Source organism: Podarcis bocagei (genome assembly GCF_964188305.1).
Source record: "Podarcis bocagei genome assembly, chromosome: 1".
In the NCBI taxonomy this organism is placed as follows: domain Eukaryota; kingdom Metazoa; phylum Chordata; class Lepidosauria; order Squamata; family Lacertidae; genus Podarcis; species Podarcis bocagei.
Genome location: NC_138125.1, coordinates 138478089 through 138500983, shown reverse-complemented (window position 1 = coordinate 138500983; position 22895 = coordinate 138478089). Strand labels below are relative to the sequence as shown.

The 22895-nt window shown below is 43.5% G+C and overlaps 2 protein-coding genes across 2 annotated transcripts in view; one reads left to right on the top strand and one right to left on the bottom strand.

Moving 5' to 3' along the window:
• Positions 1-1071: 1071 nt before the first annotated feature.
• Positions 1072-22895, bottom strand: part of MREG (melanoregulin) — a 43476-nt gene continuing 21652 nt past the window's right edge. The window contains exons 3-5 of the mRNA XM_081183782.1: positions 4262-4352; positions 3800-3963; positions 1072-2558 (exon numbers count right to left, since the gene is read on the bottom strand). Coding sequence (XP_081039908.1) covers positions 2424-2558; positions 3800-3963; positions 4262-4352 — 390 coding nt within the window. The 3' untranslated portion in view covers positions 1072-2423. The remainder of the gene's footprint in view (positions 2559-3799; positions 3964-4261; positions 4353-22895) is intronic.
• LOC308576837 (UDP-glucuronosyltransferase 1A1-like) lies at positions 9354-22347 on the top strand (the record flags this gene model as incomplete). Its single annotated transcript, XM_081176836.1, has 5 exons — positions 9354-10262; positions 11276-11407; positions 13758-13845; positions 19766-19985; positions 21692-22347. 5 exons carry the CDS (start codon positions 9354-9356, stop codon positions 21987-21989), a joined length of 1647 nt encoding a protein of 548 aa, XP_081032962.1. The 3' UTR covers positions 21990-22347.

Below are 22895 nucleotides of genomic sequence, written 5' to 3'. Positions count from 1 at the left end.
GGAGTTCAACAACTTCAGTTGGCCAGCTGATAGCCAGGGATGATGGGAGCTGGAGTCCAGCGACATTTGGAGAGAAACAAGTTCACCACCTCTGTGGTAACCTGTTGAACACATGTTTGATATTAGAACACTTGCTGTAATAAAAATGTTACTGAGACAGGCCACAAGACTTTTTGTATTAGGTAGAATATGTATATCTTGCTATATAGACCCAAGAGGATATCAGTAGCTTACAAAATATCCTTAAATATAGCACAGAAACAGAAATTAAATGGCACTCCACAATGAATCAGGATTACCTGGGCAGCATCCTTGGTATCTTCCTATCAGGTAGCAACTTCCAACAAAATATTTTGAGGCAAGGGAGCCATGAACGGGGGGGGGGGAGAGAGAAAGTGTGTAATTTCTCACCCAAATACTGAAACTGAACAACATGCAGTGCAGCTCTACTTCTGCATGATGCTTAGGCTGCAATCCTAAACATACTTTCTAGAGAGTAACCAATAAATCACAATGGGACTTTGTTCTCAAGTAAGTATGCATAGAACTACATTGTAAATTTCATAAAGTAAAGGGACGTGGGTGGTGAAGGGACGCGGGTGGCGCTGTGGGTAAAACCTCAGCGCCTAGGACTTGCCAATTGCATGGTCAGCGGTTCAAATCCCCGCGGCGGGGTGCGCTCCTGTCGTTCGGTCTCAGCGCCTGCCAACCTAGCAGTTCGAAAGCACCTCCGGGTGCAAGTAGATAAGTAGGGACTGCTTACCAGCGGGAAGGTAAACGGCATTCCGTGTGCTGCGCTGGCTCGCCAGATGCAGCTTGTCACTCTGGCCACGTGACCTGGAAGTGTCTGCGGACAGCGCTGGCTCCCGGCCTATAGAGTGAGAAGAGCGTACAACCCTAGAGTCTGGCAAGACTGGCCCATACGGGCAGGGGTACCTTTACCTTTAATCTGCAAGGACCAGATAGTTTTTTGATTTCTACAATTTCTAAATTGCCTTAGAAAAATGGTTGGAACCTCAATATGTCTAGCATTCATTAATCTGCTTTACAAAGACAAAACATACTTCAAAATAGGGAAGAATCACATAGGGACTTTTTATTTATTAAATTAAGGTATGAAAGTATAGAATCAATACACCCCCCCCCAGGAAGTGACAAAGCACACATTTCATAGAACTGCTTTAACATCACTGGTACAAACACTTAAAATACTTCTTGCCATTTTGTTAGGTATGTTGCAACCACAAAAACCAAATACCATCTGGTGAGAGCACCAGCTTTTTGCTTTAAAAAAGTAGTAGTGACAATGAACCATCACCACATCCGTAGCTTAAAACCATTGCTCATTACCAGACCAAAACAGCAAGATTCTATTTGGGCTATATTAAAACATTTTGTATTATTAGCTTTTGTAACACAATATAGATTTCAGTAGACACATTTGTTCCAACAGGTTGGTGAAAAATAGATGCAAGTGCAAAAAAAAAGTGCCCCTCAATTACTAAATGTTCCATTTCGAGCAAAACCGCAGGACACCGTAATGTCCAAGTTCAGTATGTGATAAAAATATCAGCCGGAACAAAGGAGGCAACTGGAATCAATAGCTACTGCATAAGGATCTAGGACAAAAGGAAGGCTTGCAGATGTTTTCAATACAACATCTTTAAAAAGATGCTTACACAATAATCTTTCACAGTGGAACAATGGATTTGTGCTATGATGAGGAAAGCTCAGTAACAGCCATTGTAGATTTTTGAATCTTGAGGCAAAACCAGCTCAGAATAGCAGGATTTGATTTCTTCACGTCTAAAAATGCTAATTAAGACAGAGTAAGACTCTTTTGCTGCTAGGAAGTAATTTGCAGTGTGGTTTTTGATGGTTCTCACAACATTCTGTTGATGAATACGTCACCCACATCTACCAGACAGAGAATCTCTAATTGCATAGATGGATATGAGGAGTTTTGCTGGCACGATACATGGTGTATTCTCAAGAGAGAAGGAACTTGATGAAATGGCAGTTTTAAAAGGAGTTAACTTTCCACCCTGTTAAAATCCTACTTAAACAGGAACACAGGAAAATGGTCAGTTATGGGAAATAACTGTACCAATTGTACCAAGCTGTCAAAGAGAAAAACATTACATCTAAAGCAGTACAGGAGGTTTCTGTCACTGCACTTTTTATATTCACTGCAGCTGTAAGACTACCGCCGGCATCTAATCTAGCACCAAAGCTTATAGCAGACTCCAATCACAGACTTTCTCCTGAGTCAAGGTGAGTCTCTATTGCATCACGCTGTACAACAGGTACATCATCCTGGATTTATCCTGCACTTCTGAGATATACTAGTTTCCTGAAGGAAGAAGTCACATTACTCTGGCCAATCCCTTCAAAATCAAAAGTCCATCCAAAGGTGATCAGTGTTATGACAGAGAAGAACTGAACTGGACTGCAATCAGATTGACTTCCTCTTTCACTGTACATCTTTCACTCTTTGGGTAGGTCGCACTGGCAATTCGAAAGAATTCATCAGCAGCATCAAGGGCAATGAGACGATCCTGCATGAGAGAAAAAGCGGCTGAACTCCATGCAAACTCAACTCTTTATCTCCAGGTAGAATTTCTATCACAGTGACGTTTTTGCCCCTGCTGGGCAACTTTAAGACTCTCTTGGGAAGTTTTCCAAACATCACTCAAGGTTGTTCATAGCTTCTGCATATAATCTTAAACAGACAAAGGACTTGTTTACAACACTCCCTCCCATTGTTGTTTTAACAAGCTTAATGGATTGCACAGAGACTTCCCATATACTAGTTTGAGGAGCACTGAATCAGGATACACGCACATCAAGAACATAAGGTGTTGGTCCCATTCTTTTCCATGAGCTATTTTAGCAACATGCGCCCTATAGATTTATTCAGCCTTTCAACTAAGCCATTGATCCAATGACAATAAGCCGGGCTTGTCCTATGTTCAATTTTAGTAATTTCAAAAATAGGCTGCATTAACCGGGACATGAAACCTCCACCTAAGTCACTGGCGACAGTTTGTGGTAAGCCCCAGCGACAAAAAAACACTTAATAGAGCTCTTGCCACAAAAGGGGAACTAATTTGTGATAATGGAATCATTTCACAAAAACAAGTACAATAATCAATAACAGTTTAGTTATACTTCTTGCCAATTTTGTGGCTTGTGGCATTGGGCCAATAATATCTATCCTAGTTTTAGTGAATGGTTCCCCAATAATCTCACTGGGCTGCAACGGGAAACGCTTATGATCTCCATCAGGTCCCACTCATTGGTATACATCACAAGACCTGATATATAACATCTCAAAACACACATCAGGCCAGTAAAATTCCCAATGTATGCTTAAGCCCCAAGTGTCCTGGAAAGGCAGCTTCGTGAGCCAGATGTAAAACGGTCTATCTGCATGTCTGGGGTACTAGCAACTGCCTTCTCGGCTCACACTCTGGGGCAGATTTCTTTGGAAGGAATTGTCTATAAAGCAACCAGATGAAACTAACTCTTGATTCAGTGCCAGAGACAACTGTCAATATGCCTTCTGTGGCTCTTGGCACAAAAGTTGCTATATTTCTATATTAATGCAAGCTTGCAGTGATGTAGAATCTTGTGCTGAATAGGTCATTCCTAGTCACGGGACCAATCCTGAACAGGACTGTATGCAGCTAGACAGGCACTACTAGGTCATCATCCAATATACGTTCCAAATCACATTGAGCAGTTCATGAAAGCGTATGAAAAAGTAATCACAGGAGAGAGAGAAGTCAAGACTTACCACCACAAAGAGGTATCTCTCTGAAAGCTCCCAGCTTGTTGGGAAAATAGCTGTCTCCTCAGACAGCCTCAAGAGGATCTCCCGGGCTTTGCTCATGTTCTGAGAGTCACTGACAATGCTTCGTTTGGTCACTGATAACAGGGTATCTGCTTCTTTCAGAAAACCTAGGGCAGGATTTTAAGTCTCGTTTTAGCAAATGCAGGTTACTGCAAATATCTTTGCAAAGGATCAAAAGGTAGCCTTCATCTTGCAGACATACGGGAAACCCAGTGGTAAAATGAAATGAGGCACAGTATTAAGTAATGGGGGTTTTGTTTTGTTTTAAATATCTCACTATCACACAAAATTGAGTGCATATATCTTTGTTTTTCTTTTTGCGTGTTTATTAGATTTCCCTTCCTCGCATATACATGCTGTTTGCATGTTAACTGTAAGAAAATAGCCTGAGCTTAACTGGCTTACCCAAATCTTCCAAAATGCATTTCCACCTGTTTCTCACTTCCCTTCGCATTTGGCGTAGGGTATAGATGTCATAGTTCAGCTTTTGCCATTCCTGCAAAGGAAGAAGATCAGCCAACTTTACTCCTGAATGCCTTAATTCAGCTCTCTCTGATCTCCAGGGGTCTTCACATTCACAGGTACATTTGCCTTTGAAACACAATTTTATTCAGGAGCACTACATGTCCCGAGGCCAGTTTTTCTCCATACTGCACTCTAATTATGCTCACTGGGTGGGGAGGGGTCAGGGAGTTTGAACTCATCAACCAAATATTTTGCTTCAGGACAATTGCTTATAGGTGGATATTTTTGATGGGGAGGATTGCTTCCTTCTCACATAGCTATTCTTTTTTTGTAATAATATTTTTTGAATTTTCACAGATTATATAAACACACTACAAACAAACACAAAAACAAACAAGTATAATTTCAAAACCTTATTTTCTTAAAACTTACTTCACCGACCTCCTCATACCTCCCCTTTCTGCATTCCAGTTTCAAATTTAGTTCAGCAAATCATCACCCTTAATTTTATCTAATTATATTCTTTTCTTTTCTTTTAACTTAATCTTTACAGCTGTAATCCACTTACTTTCTATAATCACAACATTTTAACACTCATTAATTTTACAATGTCTCTTAAGATAGATTTTAAATTTCTTCCAATCTTCTTCCGCCGTCTCTTTCCTCTGGTCTCGGATTCTGCCAGTCATTTCAGCCAGTCCCATGTAGTCTATCACCTTCATCTGCCATTCTTCCAGAGTGGGTAAATCTTGTGTCTTCCAATACTTTGCTATAAGTATTCTTGCTGCTATTGTAGCATACATAAAAAATGTCCTGTCTTTCTTTGACACCAATTGGCCGACAATGCCCAAGAGAAAGGCTTCTGGTTTCTTAGGGAAGGTACATTTAAGTACCTTTTTCATTTCATTATATATCATTTCCCAGAAGTCCTTAATCTTTGGGCACGTCCACCAAAGGTGAGAGAAAGTACCTTCAGTTTCTTTACATTTCCAACATTTATTATCAGACAAGTGGTATATTTTTGCAAGCTTGACTGGGGTCATGTACCACCTATAAATCATTTTCATAATATTTTCCTTTAAGGCATTACATGCCGTAAATTTCATACCGGTGGTCCACAACTGTTCCCAGTCAGCAAATATAATGTTATGACCAATATCTTGTGCCCACTTTATCATAGCTGATTTCACTGTTTCATCTTGTGTATTCCATTTCAGCAGCAAGTTGTACATTCTTGACAAGTTCTTTGTATTGGGTTCTAACAGTTCAGTTTCTAATTTTGATTTTTCCACCTGGAAGCCAATTTTCCTGTCCTGTTTATAAACCTCCATTATTTGATAATAATGGAGCCAATCTCGCACTTTGACCTTCAACTTCTCAAAGCTCTGTAATTTCAGTTTGTCTCCCTCCTGTTCCAAAATTTCCCAATATTTCGGCCATTTGGCCTCCATATTGAGTTTTTTCATGGCCTTTGCCTCCATTGGTGACAACCACCTTGGGGTTTTGTTTTCCAACAGATCTTTATATCTAATCCAAACATTGTATAATGCTTTCCTAACAATATGATTTTTAAATACTTTATGTGCTTTGACCTTATCATACCATAAATATGCATGCCATCCAAATACATTGTTGAAACCTTCCAAATCCAAAATGTCTATATTCTTAAGAAGCAGCCAATCTTTCAACCAGCAGAAAGCTGCTGATTCATAATAAAGTTTAAAGTCCGGCAGGGCAAATCCCCCTCTTTCCTTTACATCAGTTAAAATCTTAAATTTTATTCTGGGTTTTTTGCCCTGCCAGACAAACTTCGAGATATCTTTTTGCCACTTCTTAAAGCAATCCATCTTGTCCACAATTTGCAATGTTTGAAACAAAAACAGCAATCTAGGCAATACATTCATCTTGATAACAGCAATTCGACCTAGCAAGGAAAGCTTCAAATTTGATCATATTTCTAGATCTTTTTTACTTCTGTCCAGCATTTCTCATAATTATCCTTATATAAATTCACATTCTTAGCTGTCATATTAATCCCCAAGTATTTCACCTTCTTAACCCTTCTCACATAGCTATTCACAAACTTGAACTGCCGACCTGAATGCAGAGGGGACTAGTTTAAATCAAAGCAATTTTTTAAAAAATCACAGAGAGGACCAGCTTAAACAATTACATCAAATTGACAATCTGAAAATCCAACTTTTTCCAACAAACATGTCTACTAACTGGTTGCTATAACTTTTGAAATTAGTGATGTTGTAGTTACCTGGTTCAGAATGCAAATAACAAACTTAGTTGGTCTCTAAGGCGCTACTGGAAGGATTTTTTTTATTTTGCAGTGTGTGTGTGTGTTGGGGGGGGAGAGAAGTGCCCTCCGAGCAGTGGCAGTGCTGCTCCTCAGCGGAATGGAGATGGAAGAGAGAGTGGCAGCAGCAAAGTGACAGAGCTCTTGATTTGTGGTGGCTGCAAAGGGGGATGGGGTGGAGTTGTTGTTGAATATTGTTGCAGTAGTTATAGCCTTCAGGTGTGTTTTTGTTGTGCCTTCAGTGTGCAGCAGCATTTTGGTCACTGGAAATGAAATGGCTAGTTGTATTCAGCTGAGCCGCATATACAGGTAAGGGGTATGAAAATAAAAGCCCCTCCTACCCAGAGGGGTACATGACAAACTACTTTCCCAAAAAAATAAAGTGCACCAAAGACTCAACTATACAGCTGCAAATAAAATGTTAAGTGTGTTTTAAGTGTAATATGCAATGTGACACTAGATGGCAATAGTGAGCCTTATGGAAAATTCAACGTATTTTTAAAAACACTTTTCAAAAAGCATTTTCAGAACGGTTTTTATATGTGTGCAGATTCCACCAAAGAAGCTTCCCTGTCAGCAGTGACTACATTTTTGTACTGGGCCATTTTTCCTCAGGGGATTATCCATGGATTAGGAAAATCTGGATTAAATGTGTAGGAATTTTGGGCTGCCATTTTGTTAAGGATGATGTGTACACATTGAAAAACCTTGCTCACATAACTAAGAGCAAATGCACAGTAAACGGACATGTGGAGAAGCCCTTTATTTGTCTGGACATGTTCCAACTATTGATTTGCGGAATAATGGTTACCAGGAAATTGGGCATTTTTCTCTGCTTGCGACAATGTGTTTGACATATGTATGAAAGGAGCGTGAATGTTTTATGAGTGTGCTGTATCAGCTTATGAATGACCTATTCATTCAAAGCAGTAAACTTGTGAATTGGAGTGTTGTCTTTGTAGACCCTGTAGGTGGTGCTGTGGTGCTGTTTAGGAGTCTGTACTGTCACCGTGTAAAAAGGTAAAGGACCCCGGACGGTTAAGTCCAGTCAACAGCAACTATGGGGTTGCGGCGCTCATCTCACTTTCAGGCCAAGGGAACCAGTGTTTGTCCACGGGCAGCTTTTCCGGATCATGTGGCCAGCAGGACTAAACTGCTTCTGGTGCAACGGAACACCGTGATGGAAACCAGAGCACACGGAAACACCGTTTACCTTCTCACCACAGTGGTACCTATTTACCTACTTGCACTGGTGTGCTTCTGACCTGCTATGTTGACAGAAGCTGGGACAGAGCAACGGAAGCTCACCCCATCGCAAGGATTCAAACCGCTGAGCTTCTGATTGGCAAGCCCAAGAGGCTCAGTGGATGCGCCACCCGCATCCCTTGTCACTGTGTAAGATCAGGAAGATACATACAGTATATCATACTGATACAGAAACAAAGCTTCACATTACAGTCTCAAGTAGAGACACACTTTGGAAATAACTAACATAGAAACTACTATAAGACAGATAGAACGTAAACAATGAAATGATATATTTGGATATAGGGATTTTCTTATAACAGATGTCAAATACAAAAAAGCTCTACTAACACATATGACTAACAGCAAATTGACAGTAAACTCCTGTGTGGAGCAGTCCTTTGTTTGAGTATTTCCCAAGTGATCCCTGCATTGTACTGCTTATTCTTAGTATTTTTTTAGTTTGAGTATTTGATTTTTAAAAAATAATAATTTTATTTGCTGGCTAAAGGGTTTTTTGGGGGGGTTATTTTATTTTATTTATTCAATGTGTATACCACCCTTCAGACTTCATGGGGCTTCACAGCATAAAAATACAGAATAATACCACAAAACACATAACAAAACAAGAACAAAACCCAAACAAACCAATAATTCTGCTTCCACAAACACATTTAAAAGGATGTAGACTGTTAATTAGCCAAAGTCCTCGTTGATAAAGAATGTTTTTGCCTGGCACCTAAAAATGTATAATGAAGGCACCAGATGACATTCCACAAACAGGGAACCACTACAGAAAAGGCCCATTCTCATGTTGCCACCCTCCTGGTCTCTCGTGGAGGAGGCACACGAAGAAGGACCTCAGAGGATGGTTGCAGGATCTGAGTCAGTTCATACTGAGATAGACAGTCCTTGAGGTACTGTCGTCCTGAGCCGTTTAAAACATCAACTCAGTTGACATTGCTCTTATAATTGGATATGTGGGCTATTTGTCCTGACAAGAGGTTCAGCAGAGGCAACAAATTAAACATTTACTTGATGCTTAGAATCTGCGATCCTGTGGGCTGCTCCAGTGTTTTATTCTGCAACATCTGCTTTCATACATTAGGCACACAAAGCGTATAGCGAGTTCAGGGCTCCTTGATTCCATGATAGGAAGGAGGAATTCAAGGCCTCATCCAGCTGCTGCTGGCCTTGCCTTTTGGTTCTGTTTGTGGCGTTGTGCTGGAAGTGGGAAGCTGTTGGTGATGCCACAGGATGGAAGTCACGGGCTGAGTACAGATGTAGTAGTAGAGACGCTTATGCAACAGCCTAGCCTGCAGACTCCTTATCACCCAATCCAGGTTGGTTTGTAGAACCGACCTTTGACCAAGATTTAGACATTCCACACTGCCTTAATAAATGTGTCACAGAAAATAAATATTTGCAGAAGAAGATAGGGCTAAAGGCTCACAAGAGGCTTTGTTTCCTCTGCTGTTCGCAATGGTTTTTTTACATTCATTTCATTTTGGGTTGGAATTATGCCACAATGCAACCAGCAAGAAGATTTCTATGCGTCAAGGCATTTGTGTTTTGCTTACTCTCTTTTTCTGGAGCCTTACGGATGGAGGAAAGGTGTTGGTAATCCCCCATGATGGCAGTCACTGGCTCAGTATCCATCCAGTTATGGAACATCTTGAGCAGAGAGGACACCAAGTAGTTGTCGTTGCTCCTGAGACGAACTTATGGATAAAGTCATCTGTACATTATACATTGAAAACATTTGCCGTGCCCTACTCAAAGGAATACTTGAAGACAGAATTCCAAAAGCTTGGTCACAGGATTTTTGCACGTCAGCCTTTCCTGGAAAGAATGACTGGGACATTTTCAAGAATAAGAAATATTACAATGCTTCTGTATAATAATTGCAAGCAGCTTTTATACAACAAAGAGCTGATTTCTTACCTTAAAGAAACCAAATTCAACACTGTAGTTATGGATCCAGTGTTTCCATGTGGGCAGATCTTGGCTGAGTATTTATCTCTTCCTTCTATCTACTACTTGCGGGGAATTCCATGTGGTTTAGACTTTGCGGCAACACAGTGTCCAAACCCACATTCTTATGTCCCAAAATTTTTCTCGGGCAATACAGATCACATGAACTTTAAACAGAGAGTGAAGAATTTTTTAATCGGCTCGCTGGAATTCATGATATGCCATTTTCTTTATTCACCCTATGGAACACTGAACAAGGAATTCCTGCACCAAGATGTGACAGTAGCAGACCTTTATAGTCAAGCATCAATTTGGCTTCTGCGCTATGACTTTGTTTTTGAATATCCCAGGCCTATCATGCCCAACATGGTCTTCATTGGGGGTATAAACTGTGCAAATGAAAATCCACTAACTCAGGTTGGAATCCACCTCTCCACTCCCCCTTACTGAGACGGTTCAAAACTTCAGTTTAAAAATGGAGGATGAGAAAGGGATTAGGATTGAGATATTTCAGTAGACTGGAAAAGTTAATAGCATGGTGCCATCTCCCTTTTGACATAATATCAGAATGTCTGCGGCCATACTACCCTGAACACGCCCGATCTTGTCTAGTCTCGGAAGCTAAGCAGGGTCAGGCCTGGTTAGTACTTGGAAGGGAGACTTAATATTGGAATCAAGAGGCACAATGCAATTACCAAGCAACAGATTTAAAATAATATGCACAGAGGCCCTGGGCTTATAAATCCTAATGCCTAATACCTTAGCTGAGCTTAGCGAACCGCCTTATTATATCATATTTATGTCAGCCTGCTAACTTGCTTTGCTGATGTGGAAAACTTTATTATTTATTATTTTTATTGGTTGCTGTACTTATTGCATTTGTGTTTTCTGTTGTAACCTGCTCTGTGATGACTTCTGGGATGAAGAGCAATTTAGAAATATCCTAAATGAATGAACTCATATGATATGTTGTTACAGAGATTCCTGAAATTCAATATCCTGACCAATGTCTAAGACTGAATGTGAGGGCAGGTGGACCATTAGGCTGGTCTAGGACAATTCTTCTCAGGGGCAAAAGAAAAATGTAAGCCAGGGCAGAGGGGAGAGGAGGAGGAGGAGGAGGAGAGGCTGCCACTATTACAGTAGTGCAAAACCACAACAGCAAAAGTAAGGGGAGGGGAGAGGAAGAGTCCCTGCTGGGGAGGGGCAGAGGAGAGATGGGGGCAACAGGAGGGCCTACACAGAAGGATTTGTTCTGGACCCCACACTGCCCCACCCCAGACGGATCTGGTCCTAGAAATGGTCTAATGTTCACACACACACACTTACCCTGCAAAGGTTACTTTTTCATTCAGCTTTTGGGGAGAGATGAAAATATTCCCACGTGACGCAGAATGCTGACCAAAAGTTTGTTTGTTTGTTTTGCCTAGGAATTTGAAGCCATGGTAAACAGTTCTGGCGAACATGGCATTGTGGTGTTTTCCTTGGGTTCAATGGTTTCTGAAATTCCAATGAAAAAAGCTATGGAGATTGCTGAAGCGTTGGGAACAATACCTCAGACGGTAAGAAGGAAAAATGGTAACCTCTATTCACGTAGGATGTTAAATATTTTGGTTCATTTTGCATGTGTTGCTGTCTGCTTGAAAAGTGTCTCCGAAGCTGAAGTTGACACACAACCCTTTGCCTCAGTCCAACAAGCAATCTTGCAGCTTGACACAGCATGAACCGGGAAGCTGTTCACATACAGCTCTTTAGAAATATTGCCATGGTAATTTAGATGCCAGCTGCTGGCTCAGACCCTCCTCAAAAGCTACAGCTGATATTGCTTCAATAAGACAACAGGGGAACAAGACGTGATGTTGTCACGTTTAGCTGCATTCCAGATAAGGCTGCCAGAGCTGAGCCCTCGGTGGGTTCCCCTAATTGTACAGCAACCGCAAGTGGAACAATGCAAAAACCCTGCAACATAACCAACATTCTGCAACTAAATTTCATATCATATGGACTTTAAGTTGGGATAAAAGGTAAAGGTACCCCTGACCATTAGGTCCAGTCACGGACGACTCTGGGGTTGCAGCACTCATCTCACTCTATAGGCCAAGAGAGCCGGTGTTTGTCCGCAGACAGCTTCTGGGTCATGTGGCCAGCATGACTAAGCCGCTTCTGGCGAGCCAGAGCAGCACACAGAAAAGTCATTTACCTTCCCGCCGGAGCAGTACCTATTTATTTACTTGCACTTTGACGTGCTTTCGAACTGCTAGGTTGGCAGGAGCAGGGACCAAGCAATGGGAGCTCACCCTGTCGCGGGGATTTGAACTGCTGGTCTTCTGATCGGCAAGCCCTAGGTTCTGTGGCTTAGACCACAGTGGCACCCGCGTCCCATTTAAGTTGGGGAGGGTGGGCTAAAAGATTATCCATGCACACCACCTCAAATCCAGAGGCTAGAAACATCTATTGGAAAAAAGTTTTAGTAATGATAGATTGTAGTATAGCCATGTTTGCTAATCAATTACCAGTCCAGAAACTGGTGAAATTTTGCCTCTTCTGCATTTTTTTGCTACCATAACATGAGACTTCTTTTCTCATTCCTCTGAGAATACAGCTCCTTCCCTGCTAAGAAGTGAAAGGAGTCAATAGTAAATGGATTTCCCAAACTTGCCTCATCCTTCTTGGAAGTAAGAAATAGCTGCTTTAGCGGCCTCCATCATGTTGCCCTTTCTCAGCCTTCCAGGTGCCTTTGACTACAGCTCCCATCTGCCCCAGCCAGCCTGGCCAGCGGTCAGGGAAGATGGGAGCTGTAGTTCAGAACAACGGGAGGGCATCGCGGTGGTGTGGAAGAAACCATGTTGCCGTGGTAATATAAAAATAGGCTCTGTCAGTGCCTGGGTTATTATTTATTTATTTATTATTTAATTTTTTGTTAAGTTTCAAAAGAAAAGGAAAGAAATGGTTTACAAAATTCTACAAAATTCTACAAAATACAGTGTTACCAAACAGGATCTGATGAAAATATATAAATTCTTTATAAAATCATAGATCACTGTTAGACAAAAACGGACATAAAATAAAACCAAAATAAATAAACTACAGGTAAGTGAATGTGTGGGAGGTAGTGACTGGAGCTCTTTATAGCACAGACATAATGGTTAAACAAGAGAAAGTTACAAAACGTAGACCCTGTTATACCAAGGGAAAGTGATTAAAGTATTCAAATGCCCTGAGTCACTGAGCCATATTCATTTCTAGGCTGAGGGCGTCCTTGGCCATGTTTCTCTTTGCTTACAACTGAAATGAAGTCATACTAAACAAATACAAAATCTTCCTTCTTTCTTTGACCCCTAAGGACTCTCAGCTTATTAGTTAGTTTTTCTAGCAGGGCAATATCACACAGTAAGATTGGCCCCATCTATTTCCCCCCAAAACTAGCGGTTATTCTAGCGGCAATAAGCAGCTGTACTATCAGCACTTTGTGCAAATGGTGCAAATTTTGATTACCCTCAAATATAAGCATAAAAATAAAAGGGCTAATTGTGGCGGATAATGTGCCGGCTTAAGATCTTATCCATTTCTCTGAATGCTGTTGCTGAAAATTCTTGCACTCTAACACAACCCCGCCATAGGTGGATGTATGACCCAATTTCTGAACATCCCCTCCAGCACCTTGGGTAAGCTGATAAATTTATATACAAGTGCACTTTCATTCTTTTAGATACAGGCAGTACCTTATTTATTTGTTGTTAACCGATATCCCACCTTTCCAACTAAGGGGGCTCTTTGAAGAGGAGATATGAGATATGAGAGAATCCCTACGTAAGAGATATGAGAGAATGCTTGTTCAAGTGCAATTTGAAGTTTTTGTAAGTGAAGTGTAAAGATACATTTCCTAATCTATGTATTTCCTTCCTCATGAAGGTGCTATGGAGATATACAGGAGAAACACCCCCAAATCTTGCAAAGAACACAAAGCTTGTGAAGTGGCTACCACAAAATGATCTGCTTGGTATGTCTGGGACAGGAATTTTGTTGTTGTCTATAGCCAGCCCTTAGTGCTGCTTCAATGCCATTAGCCTCTTAGCAATACCATGAGAGAGTGTATCTAAATACTGTTTAGCAAAGTGTAAAGTAATGTGATGTTGGATGGACATGCTCCCACATTGCTCTTGGTCATGTACACGCATAGCAAAGCCCTGTGGCTGCAAAGGCTGGGCTAGGAAAAGAAAACCCTGCCGGGTGCTTTATGCTCATAGTGTGCATAAAAAAAACTAAGGAAATGGTTGAAAGGACAGTGGGCACAGATGCCAAAATGTGAGCCATGAATAATAATAACACTGGTCAACAACAAATTTGTTTTCTGCGTTTTTTCAGTTGATTTAGGACGAATCTGATGCGCTGAATCCAAAAATCACATTGGTTTTGCTCAATCAGGTCAACTTTTTGAGCTATGGCCACATGTCTTTTTTTACGTTTTTGTTCACATGTACGCTTGTGTGGAGCATTTTAGAAGAAGTTAGTGGGGGTAAAATGCCATGTCAAATAATTGTTTTGATTGGAAATGATTATTTTAATGACAAGAAATATTCAGGTCCGATAGTTCTGGGTGATTATGTCAAAAAGGGATAAGTTTGAAGTCATAAAACCTCGAAATCTTCCATAAATTGGTGCGGCAAAGCATAAAGTTAGGGGATCAAAACTAAGTTAATGGGGCAGCCGCCCCACGAAGTATCCTGATCTTCAATCAGCACGTCGTGCTGCAGCTCATTGTGATGAAATTCCAGTGCCTATCTTCGGAGAACTTCCTGACATTAGTGACGAAGATGCCTCCAGTATTTAAGGACATGAAGAAGAAGAAGTGGTTCTTGAAGATGATGTTCCACATCCATTTTCCCAAAAGGAGTTGAATGATCTAGTTTGCGACCTCAGCTTGTCAAAGGACTCTGCCGAACTGTTGGCATCCAGATTGAAGGGAAAAAAACTCCTCTCTGACAGTGCTCGCATCAGCTTCTTCCGCAACAGGCATCAAGAGTACCTCCGTTTTTTCTCAGAAGAGAAGGACTTGGTGTACTGTGCAGATATTGCGCAGCTTCTGCTCAAGCTTGGAGTGCCACAGTACGAACCCAAAGACTGGAGACTGTTCATTGACAGCAGCAAGCGATCACTGAAATGTGTTCTGCTACACAACGGCAACCAGTTTGCCTCTATACCCCTGGCTCACTCGACTACACTGAAGGAGAACTATGAAGCGGTGAAGTATGTGCTGGAGAAAATTGGTTATGATCAGCATAAGTGGTTTATTTGTGTTGACCTGAAGATGGTGAACTTTTTGTTGGGACAACAGTCTGGCTTCACCAAGTACCCATGTTTTCTGTGCATGTGGGATAGTAGGGACCGTGCTCAGCATTACACGAAGAAGGACCGGCCTGTGTGGGAGGAATTGGTGCCTTGCAAAGAAAGGAACGTCATCAACGACCCTCTGGTGGACAGAGACAGAATACTCTTCCCACTGCTGCACATCAAGCTCGGCTTAATCAAGCAGTTCACCAAGGCTCTGGAGAAGGATGATGACTGCTTCAGTTACTTGTGCCAGGCTTTTCCAGGATTGACCATGGAGAAGTTGAAAGCTGGCATCTTTGAAGGTCCTCAGATCCGTCAGCTCATCAGAGATCCAGAGTTCGGAAACTCAATGAACGAAGTGGAACTGGAAGCGTGGAAGGCATTTGTTCTGGTAGTGAAGAACTTTCTTGGCAACAATAAGGCCAGAAACTACGCAGAACTTGTCAACAACATGCTGACTGCTTTCAGAAACCTGGGCTGCAACATGAGCGTCAAGAGGCACTACCTATTTTCACATATGGACCGGTTTCCTGAGAACCTGAGTTCAATGAGTGACGAGCAGGGGGAGAGATTCCATCAGGACATGAAAGAGATGGAGACCAGGTATCAGGGTCGCTGGGACGCAGTCATGATGGCTGACTACTGTTGGACTCTGAAGAGAGACCTCCCTGCCGCTGAGCATTCCTGGAGTTCCAAGAAACGAAAGTTCAAGCCCTGAAGTTTGAAAAATGGTGAAGCAACATGCAATTTACGTGTACTTACCTTTATCAATGCCCACCATTCAGTTTACAGTAAACCTGAACTGATGGAGAGAAATGGATGCCATTTCCTGATTCAGCAGTGCAAAAATACCCTAAATCAGTTGTAGAAATCTAGACAACATTCAAAAAGTAAAAAATTGTTGCTCAGTGTAATAATAATAATAATAATAATAATAATAATAATAATAATAATAATAAATTTTATTTATATCCCGCCCTCCCCAGCCGAAGCCGGGCTCAGGGCGGCTAACAACAATCAAATAATCCAACATTCTAAAAACATTTCATTCTAAAAATTAATTAAAATCAAATTGATGGCAACCGTTAAGCAAAATTCTGAGCAGATTGCCAGAGAAGGGAGTCAGGCTGCGCCCTGACCAAAGGCCTGGTGGAACAGCTCTGTCTTGCAGGCCCTGCGGAAAGCCAGTGCAGCTGGTATAGTACCTGCGGAAAGCCAGTGCAGCTGGTATAGTACCTTGCAGGCCCTGCGGGAGCCAGTGCAGCTGGTATAGTACCTTGCAGGCCCTGCGGGAGCCAGTGCAGCTGGTATAGTACCGGATGAATGTGATCTCGCAGCAAAGGCCCCTTAAGGAGTCTCGCTGCAGCATTCTGCACCCGCTGAAGTTTCTGGGTCAGTCTCAAGGGCAGCCCCACGTAGAGCGAGTTACAATAATCCAGTCTGGAGGTGACCGTCGCATGGATCACAGTGGCTAGGTCAGGGCGAGAGAGATAAGGAGCCAACTGCTTAGCTTGGCGGAGATGAAAAAATGCCGCCTTTGTTATAGCTGCAATCTGTGCCTCCATAGAGAGGGAGGTATCGAAGATTACACCCAAACTCTTAACGGACAGTGCTAGCACTAATTGCACCCCCGCAAGAGATGGGAGTTGCCCCCTCAATCCCATATCGTCCCGTCCCAGCCAGAGGACCTCTGTCTTCGAAGGATTTAACTTCAACCGGCTCCCACGTAACCATCCAGCCACAGCTTCCAAACATCTGGTCAGTGTGTCTGGGGCCGAGTTAGGATGGCCATCCATCAACAGATAGAGTTGGGTGTCATTGGCATACTGATGGCAACCCAACCCAAAACTCCGGACAAGCTGGGCGAGGGGGCGCATAAAGATGTTAAAAAGCTTGACGGAATCTATCAGGGTCCATCAGCCTCTGCGGGTGAGCCCAAATCAGCTCGCCACCTAAGTAGTGTGGGGGTGGAAAGTCAATCCTGGCTTTCAGAGCGTAGTGATCAGACCATGGCACCTTCATCGAAGGAGACATGATCACATCTATACCAACGCCAAAGATCAAATCCAGCGTGTGGCCTGCTTGATGTGTGGGGCCCGAAACAAACTGGGAGAGCCCTAGTGTCGCCATGGAAGACACCAGGTCCAGAGCCTGAGAGGAGGGAGTGGCATCAGCATGGATGTTGAAGTCCCCCAATTCCTCCCCCCCCCCCAGGTTAGGGAACTCCAAGGCCCAGCCGGCCACCGCCTCCAGCAGGCCTGACAGGGTGGCTGCTGGTGCGCTAGGTGGCCGGTACACCAGCCAGACAGCCAAGCTCACCTCAGAGCCCCACACTAGGCCAACACATTCAATGCCGGGGATCGATGGCGATGGTAGAGCCCTGAAAGAACAATCTTCCCAGATTAATAATGCCACCCCTCCCCCCTGGCCCACAGTCCGTGACTGGTGGAGGACGGAGAAACCCGGGGGCGCCATCTCTCGTAAGGTAACAGTTACCCCTTCGCGCACCCAGGTCTCCGTCACACAGGCCAGGTCGACCCCCTGCGAGGTAAAGAAATCTCGCTGGGTGGCGGTTTTGTTGCCTATAGACCTGGCATTGCACAACACCAGTGACGGAGGTGAGTAATCCTTGCTCACCCTACCCTCGTCCCTCGGGATGGGGCGCAGATTGGAAGGGGTACGAGCATATCCGTATCTCGATCCTCTTCGCCTATAACATCTGCCCCCACCGCCATACCACCCTCGCCCCTCCACGGTAGCAATCCCAAGCCTCATACTAGCCTCCATTTACAAAATAGAAAAACAAAACAAACCAAAAACAATTATACCAAAACAAAACCAATCCCCACCCCACACAATATCCAACCCCAAACCAAAATAAAACGGAACAAAATAAAAATACATAAATAAAAACCACTGTTCACGGTGGTAAAGGTAAAGGTACCCCTGCCTGTACGGGCCAGTCTTGCCAGACTCTAGGGTTGTACGCTCATCTCACTCTAGAGGCCGGGAGCCAGCGCTGTCCGCAGACACTTCCGGGTCACGTGGCCAGCGTGACAAGCTGCATCAGGCGAGCCAGCGCAGCACACGGAACGCCGTTTACCTTTCCGCTGGTAAGCGGTCCCTATTTATCTACTTGCACCCGGGGGTGCTTTCGAACTGCTAGGTTGGCAGGCGCTGAGACCGAACGACGGGAGCGCATCCCACTGCGGGGATTCGAACTGCTGACCATGTGATCGGCAAGTCCTAGGCGCTGATCCACAGCGCCACCCGCGTCCCTGTTCACGGTGGTACAACCAAGTAAAAAGTAAAAACACCTTTAAATAGGGGTGAGGGGGAAATTTGATTTGAAATAGGGGTGAGGGGGAAATTTCATTCAGTTCGCATTTAAAGGCAAGCTTACTTCATTTGCACTATCCAAAACAATCTGTGAGCTGAATCACAGCCGTTCTTCAAAATTCACACAGCTCTGTATTCCGCAATGCAGGTAACGTACAAAATTTATATATTATGGTGAAGCATGCATAAAAATGCTGAAAGTAGTAAAAATAACCTACAGGAATCCATTATATTAGGAGAAATTCACACTAAAACTTTGGCAAGTTTTCGTGGTAACTAATAATAATAATAATAATAATAATAATAATAATAATAATAATAATAATAATTGCAAACTGGTGTAGAAGTATGGAGAACTGAACATAAGACTGGTAAGATGAGAAACTGGGAGAAACCAAAACTGACTGATTTGCTCATCCTTACCCATAACCACTTGCTGGAGTGAAAATTGCATTCAGTTCTGTTGAAAACAATGACTGACCAAAGTACCATTGGCTTTAATGGAATTTAGCACCAAACTAGACAGGATACTGGAGGCAGCTGATATCCTGCTTTCTACAGGTGCACACTTGGTCCCAAGAGGACAGGACTCCCTGCAGGACTCCTGGTACAACCCAGGACTTGATGTTCAGTGTCCCACATCTGACATTACATGTGGTGTCAAATATGGGGCAGGTGGGTGTGGTTTGAAGAAAACAGCCTCACAGGCCAAATCTGGTGGGTCAAATCTGGCTCTCAGGCCAAAGGGTCTCCACCCTTTGTATTGAATTGAGGGATCAGGGATGGAGAACCCAAGCCTCTTTATCTGGCCTTCAGGACTCAGCACAGGCCATGCCCCCAGGCCACATCCTTCACTGGCCCTACTCTGCACCCTACCTGCCTGGACTGGGCCCTTGAACTGTGATAGCACCTCTTCCTTGCCTGGGTGGAGAGTGGCAGGACCCATCACTGGTCTGGAGTCCTAGAAGGCTGTCCATGAAGGAATGTGACCCTTTGGCTGACAGAGGGTCCCCACCCCTGGCCTAGATGGCCTAGAAGGGGGCCACTTCTCTCCTCCCACAGTTCTGTACCATCCTTCTGAAAGACATTTTGCTAGACTTTACATAACAGTCCAAGGAGATCAGCTTCATCATATGGCTGTTTAATTTGAACTTCGATTGGCTGCTTCCATAAAAATGCAGTTTTAAAATGTTGTTAGCAGAATGATAAGCCTGTTGGTATTTCTCCACCTCCTGCTCTTTCCTCAACAGCTCATCCAAAAGCCAGAGCCTTTATCACTCATGCTGGCTCCCACGGGGTCTATGAGGGAATCTGCAATGCAGTACCAATGGTGCTGATGCCGCTTTTTGGAGATCAGATGGACAATGCAAAGCGGATGGAATCTCGAGGAGCAGGAGTGACTCTGAATGTAGTTGACATGACTTCCAAGGATTTATCTGATGCACTGAAGACTGTTATTTATGATAAAAAGTGAGTAATGAGTGGTACAAAACTCATTTTAGGGTTGGTCCAAAGTACCGTATTTCTCACTCCATAAGACGTACTTTTTTTCTCCTAGAAAGTAAATATGTCTGTGCAAATGTCTGTGCATCTTATGGAGCGAGTGCGTGGTCCCTGGAGCCAAACTGCCCAGCGGCAAAAAGCGGATGTGCTTTTATTTTTAGAAAGAGGGAAGGGGGTGTTGAAACAAAGCCGCTGAGTAGCTGATCGGCAACCAATCAGGAGGGAGATAAGGGCTCTAGAGATAAAGGAGGCTGCCTGGGAGGGGGGAGGTAAAAGCACATGGATCCTCAAGATTTTTGCATTGGGTCACCACAAATTCACTATCAGATCACATAGGGTGTCCATGGTTACAGCCTGCACCCCAAAATCACGCATCCACTGTTTCGTGGGGCCGCAATGGCACAAAAACATGGCTACAAAGCATGGATCCACATGGATCCTCAGGATTATTGCAGTGGGTCACCCCAAATTCACCATCAAATCACATATCATGTCTGTGGCCACAGCATGAACCACAAAAATCATACATCCACTATTTCGTTCAGAATTTTTTTTTCTTGTTTTCCTCCTCTAAAAACAAGGTGCGTCTTATGGTCAGGTGTGTCTTATGGAGCTAAAAATATGGTACATTTAAAATCAGAATATGCAAGGAAGTATACCATGGAAATATACGGGGCGGGGGGAGTGTTCTGCACTGGGCGTGGGGGAGAGTTGTAGGGTGCCATGGGGGTCTGTTGGGTGGCAGGGGGGGCTGCTGGGGGTGGACTTCCTGGTGGGATGGGAGCTTGAGGGCAGCACAGTGGTTGCTTGGTGATTCGTGCACTGCAAGGGGGCAGAACCACTGCTTGTCATTGAAATCAGCGGGGGTTGCTACACGGCTGCTGGTGACAGGTGAAGAAGAAAGTCTCTTCTAAACAACCCCTCTGTTTTTACTGCTTTGATTCTTTATCGGGACTCTGGGTCCTCTGCAGTAGTGGTTTTAAAAATGTCTTGTGTCAGACCGTGGCATTTTCAGAAGCTAATCAAAGCATTATCAAAGAAAAGTTAAGTAATGGCAACGTTCTGTAAAAGAAAACTTTCCCTACAATGAGCAGCTGGAACGGGAAAGGACGGCCTTGCAGGAACTGTCAGGAAGCAACAGTGAAGGCAGGGGGCATCTCCCTCCACGTTGGGAAGTGGCCCTGTTCTTGACTACCTACCAGCTCCTGCTTCCCTCAGCAGGCCACATTCTGTGTTTAAGAGACACTGACTGAGATCATCCCTCCTCCAACTGCCACCTGCTGGTGGTCACCAGCATCATCAGTTGCCCCACAGAAGTTCCTGGACACTGCATCATTCTCCATTTTTATCTCCAAGGACCTGTGATTAGCAGCAGCTGTCACATAGAAGACAGATCAGCTATGTGAAAGATCCACCAGAGAAAAATTAGGGTTCAGCTACTAAAAGCACCGGAACTCTGGTCTCAGTCACCCTGTATAAGCTGTATAGAGAGTATCCCGAAGTGTGTGCATCAGCACACACAGGAACAGGGGAGGGGTTTGCATCCCATGTCCCCAGTCTCTCAGAACAGTATCAACTCCACTTGGATTTCAAATGCTTTGGAAATCTGCTTCTATGCTGTGTGTTTTATTTCCCTGTAATATTTATTTCCTAAAAAGGTTCTTTTCTTTTAGGTATAAAGAGAACATCCAGCGTCTCTCAGCTCTCCACCTGGACAGGCCCATTGAACCTCTTGACCTTGCGGTGCATTGGGTGGAGTTTGTGATGAAGCACAAAGGGGCTCCCCACTTGAGGCCGGCAGCACATGACCTCAACTGGATCCAGTATCACTCTCTTGACGTCATTGCCTTCCTCCTGGCTGTTGTACTCCTTGCCCTATTTATCTCACTGAAGTGCTGCCTGTTTTGCTGCAGAAAGTGTTGCTGTAAAAGTGGAAGGATGAGCAAGAAAAGCAAATCAAAATCACACTGAAATGGGGTGGAGCATGTAAGATGAAGAGGAACAGAAGAAACTGGCTCCTGCTCTTGGGGTTCAGAAGGCAGAGGTAGCCAACACGATGCCCTCCAGAGGTTTTGGATTACAACTCCCATCAGACCTAGCTAGCATGGTCAGAGATGACAGGAGCTGTGGTACAAAATATCTGGCGGGCACTATGTTGTCTACCCCTGTCTTAAAGCATCTTTCCTCAGTCTCATTCCCAATTTGCAGGAGCTCTTAAAAACACAAACATGATGATTTGCAAGGTCACTTCCATGCCTATATATGAATTCAAACTATTTTAGTCAATGAACAAGCAATCTGATAGCCAAGGGGCCTGTGAACTTCCATACAGATCCCACAGTTCTGTAGTCAATTGATCTGTTGGGGAATCAATTGCTTGCATAACTTATCTTGAACTGATGGGTCGAGGTCCACACATGGGGTCAGTGGTGCCACCAGCGTTTTTGAGGGAGGTTTATTTTAACAGGAAGAGAGAGATGGAAAACACAATGGAAATGAGAAGGTTGGCTATTAATGGTATACATGAGCCGTTCCCGTGTTAGTTGAGTGGGTTACTGGTGTCTAAAGTCCATCCAAGTCCAAGCACTCTCAAAACATAAATGCCGTCACAGATGACCCTCTCCCTTTGGAATGGCAGCACAGCCGCGTTTGTTGGCTGCAAGTGTTAATTAGAACATTAGAACAAACTCCTGTTTCCCCTCCTACTTCAGAAATGTTGTTGTGACTGCATCTCCTGTAATATTAAGAAGACAGTGAACCTCCTTGTGAGCACCTTACGAATACTGCCAGTTTGGCTGTCTGTAAGGGGCCCTTTTCAGAAACCTCCTGTACACAGAAACAGAAGGCCAGTGGTCCGTTTAATCCAGCACCCTGTTT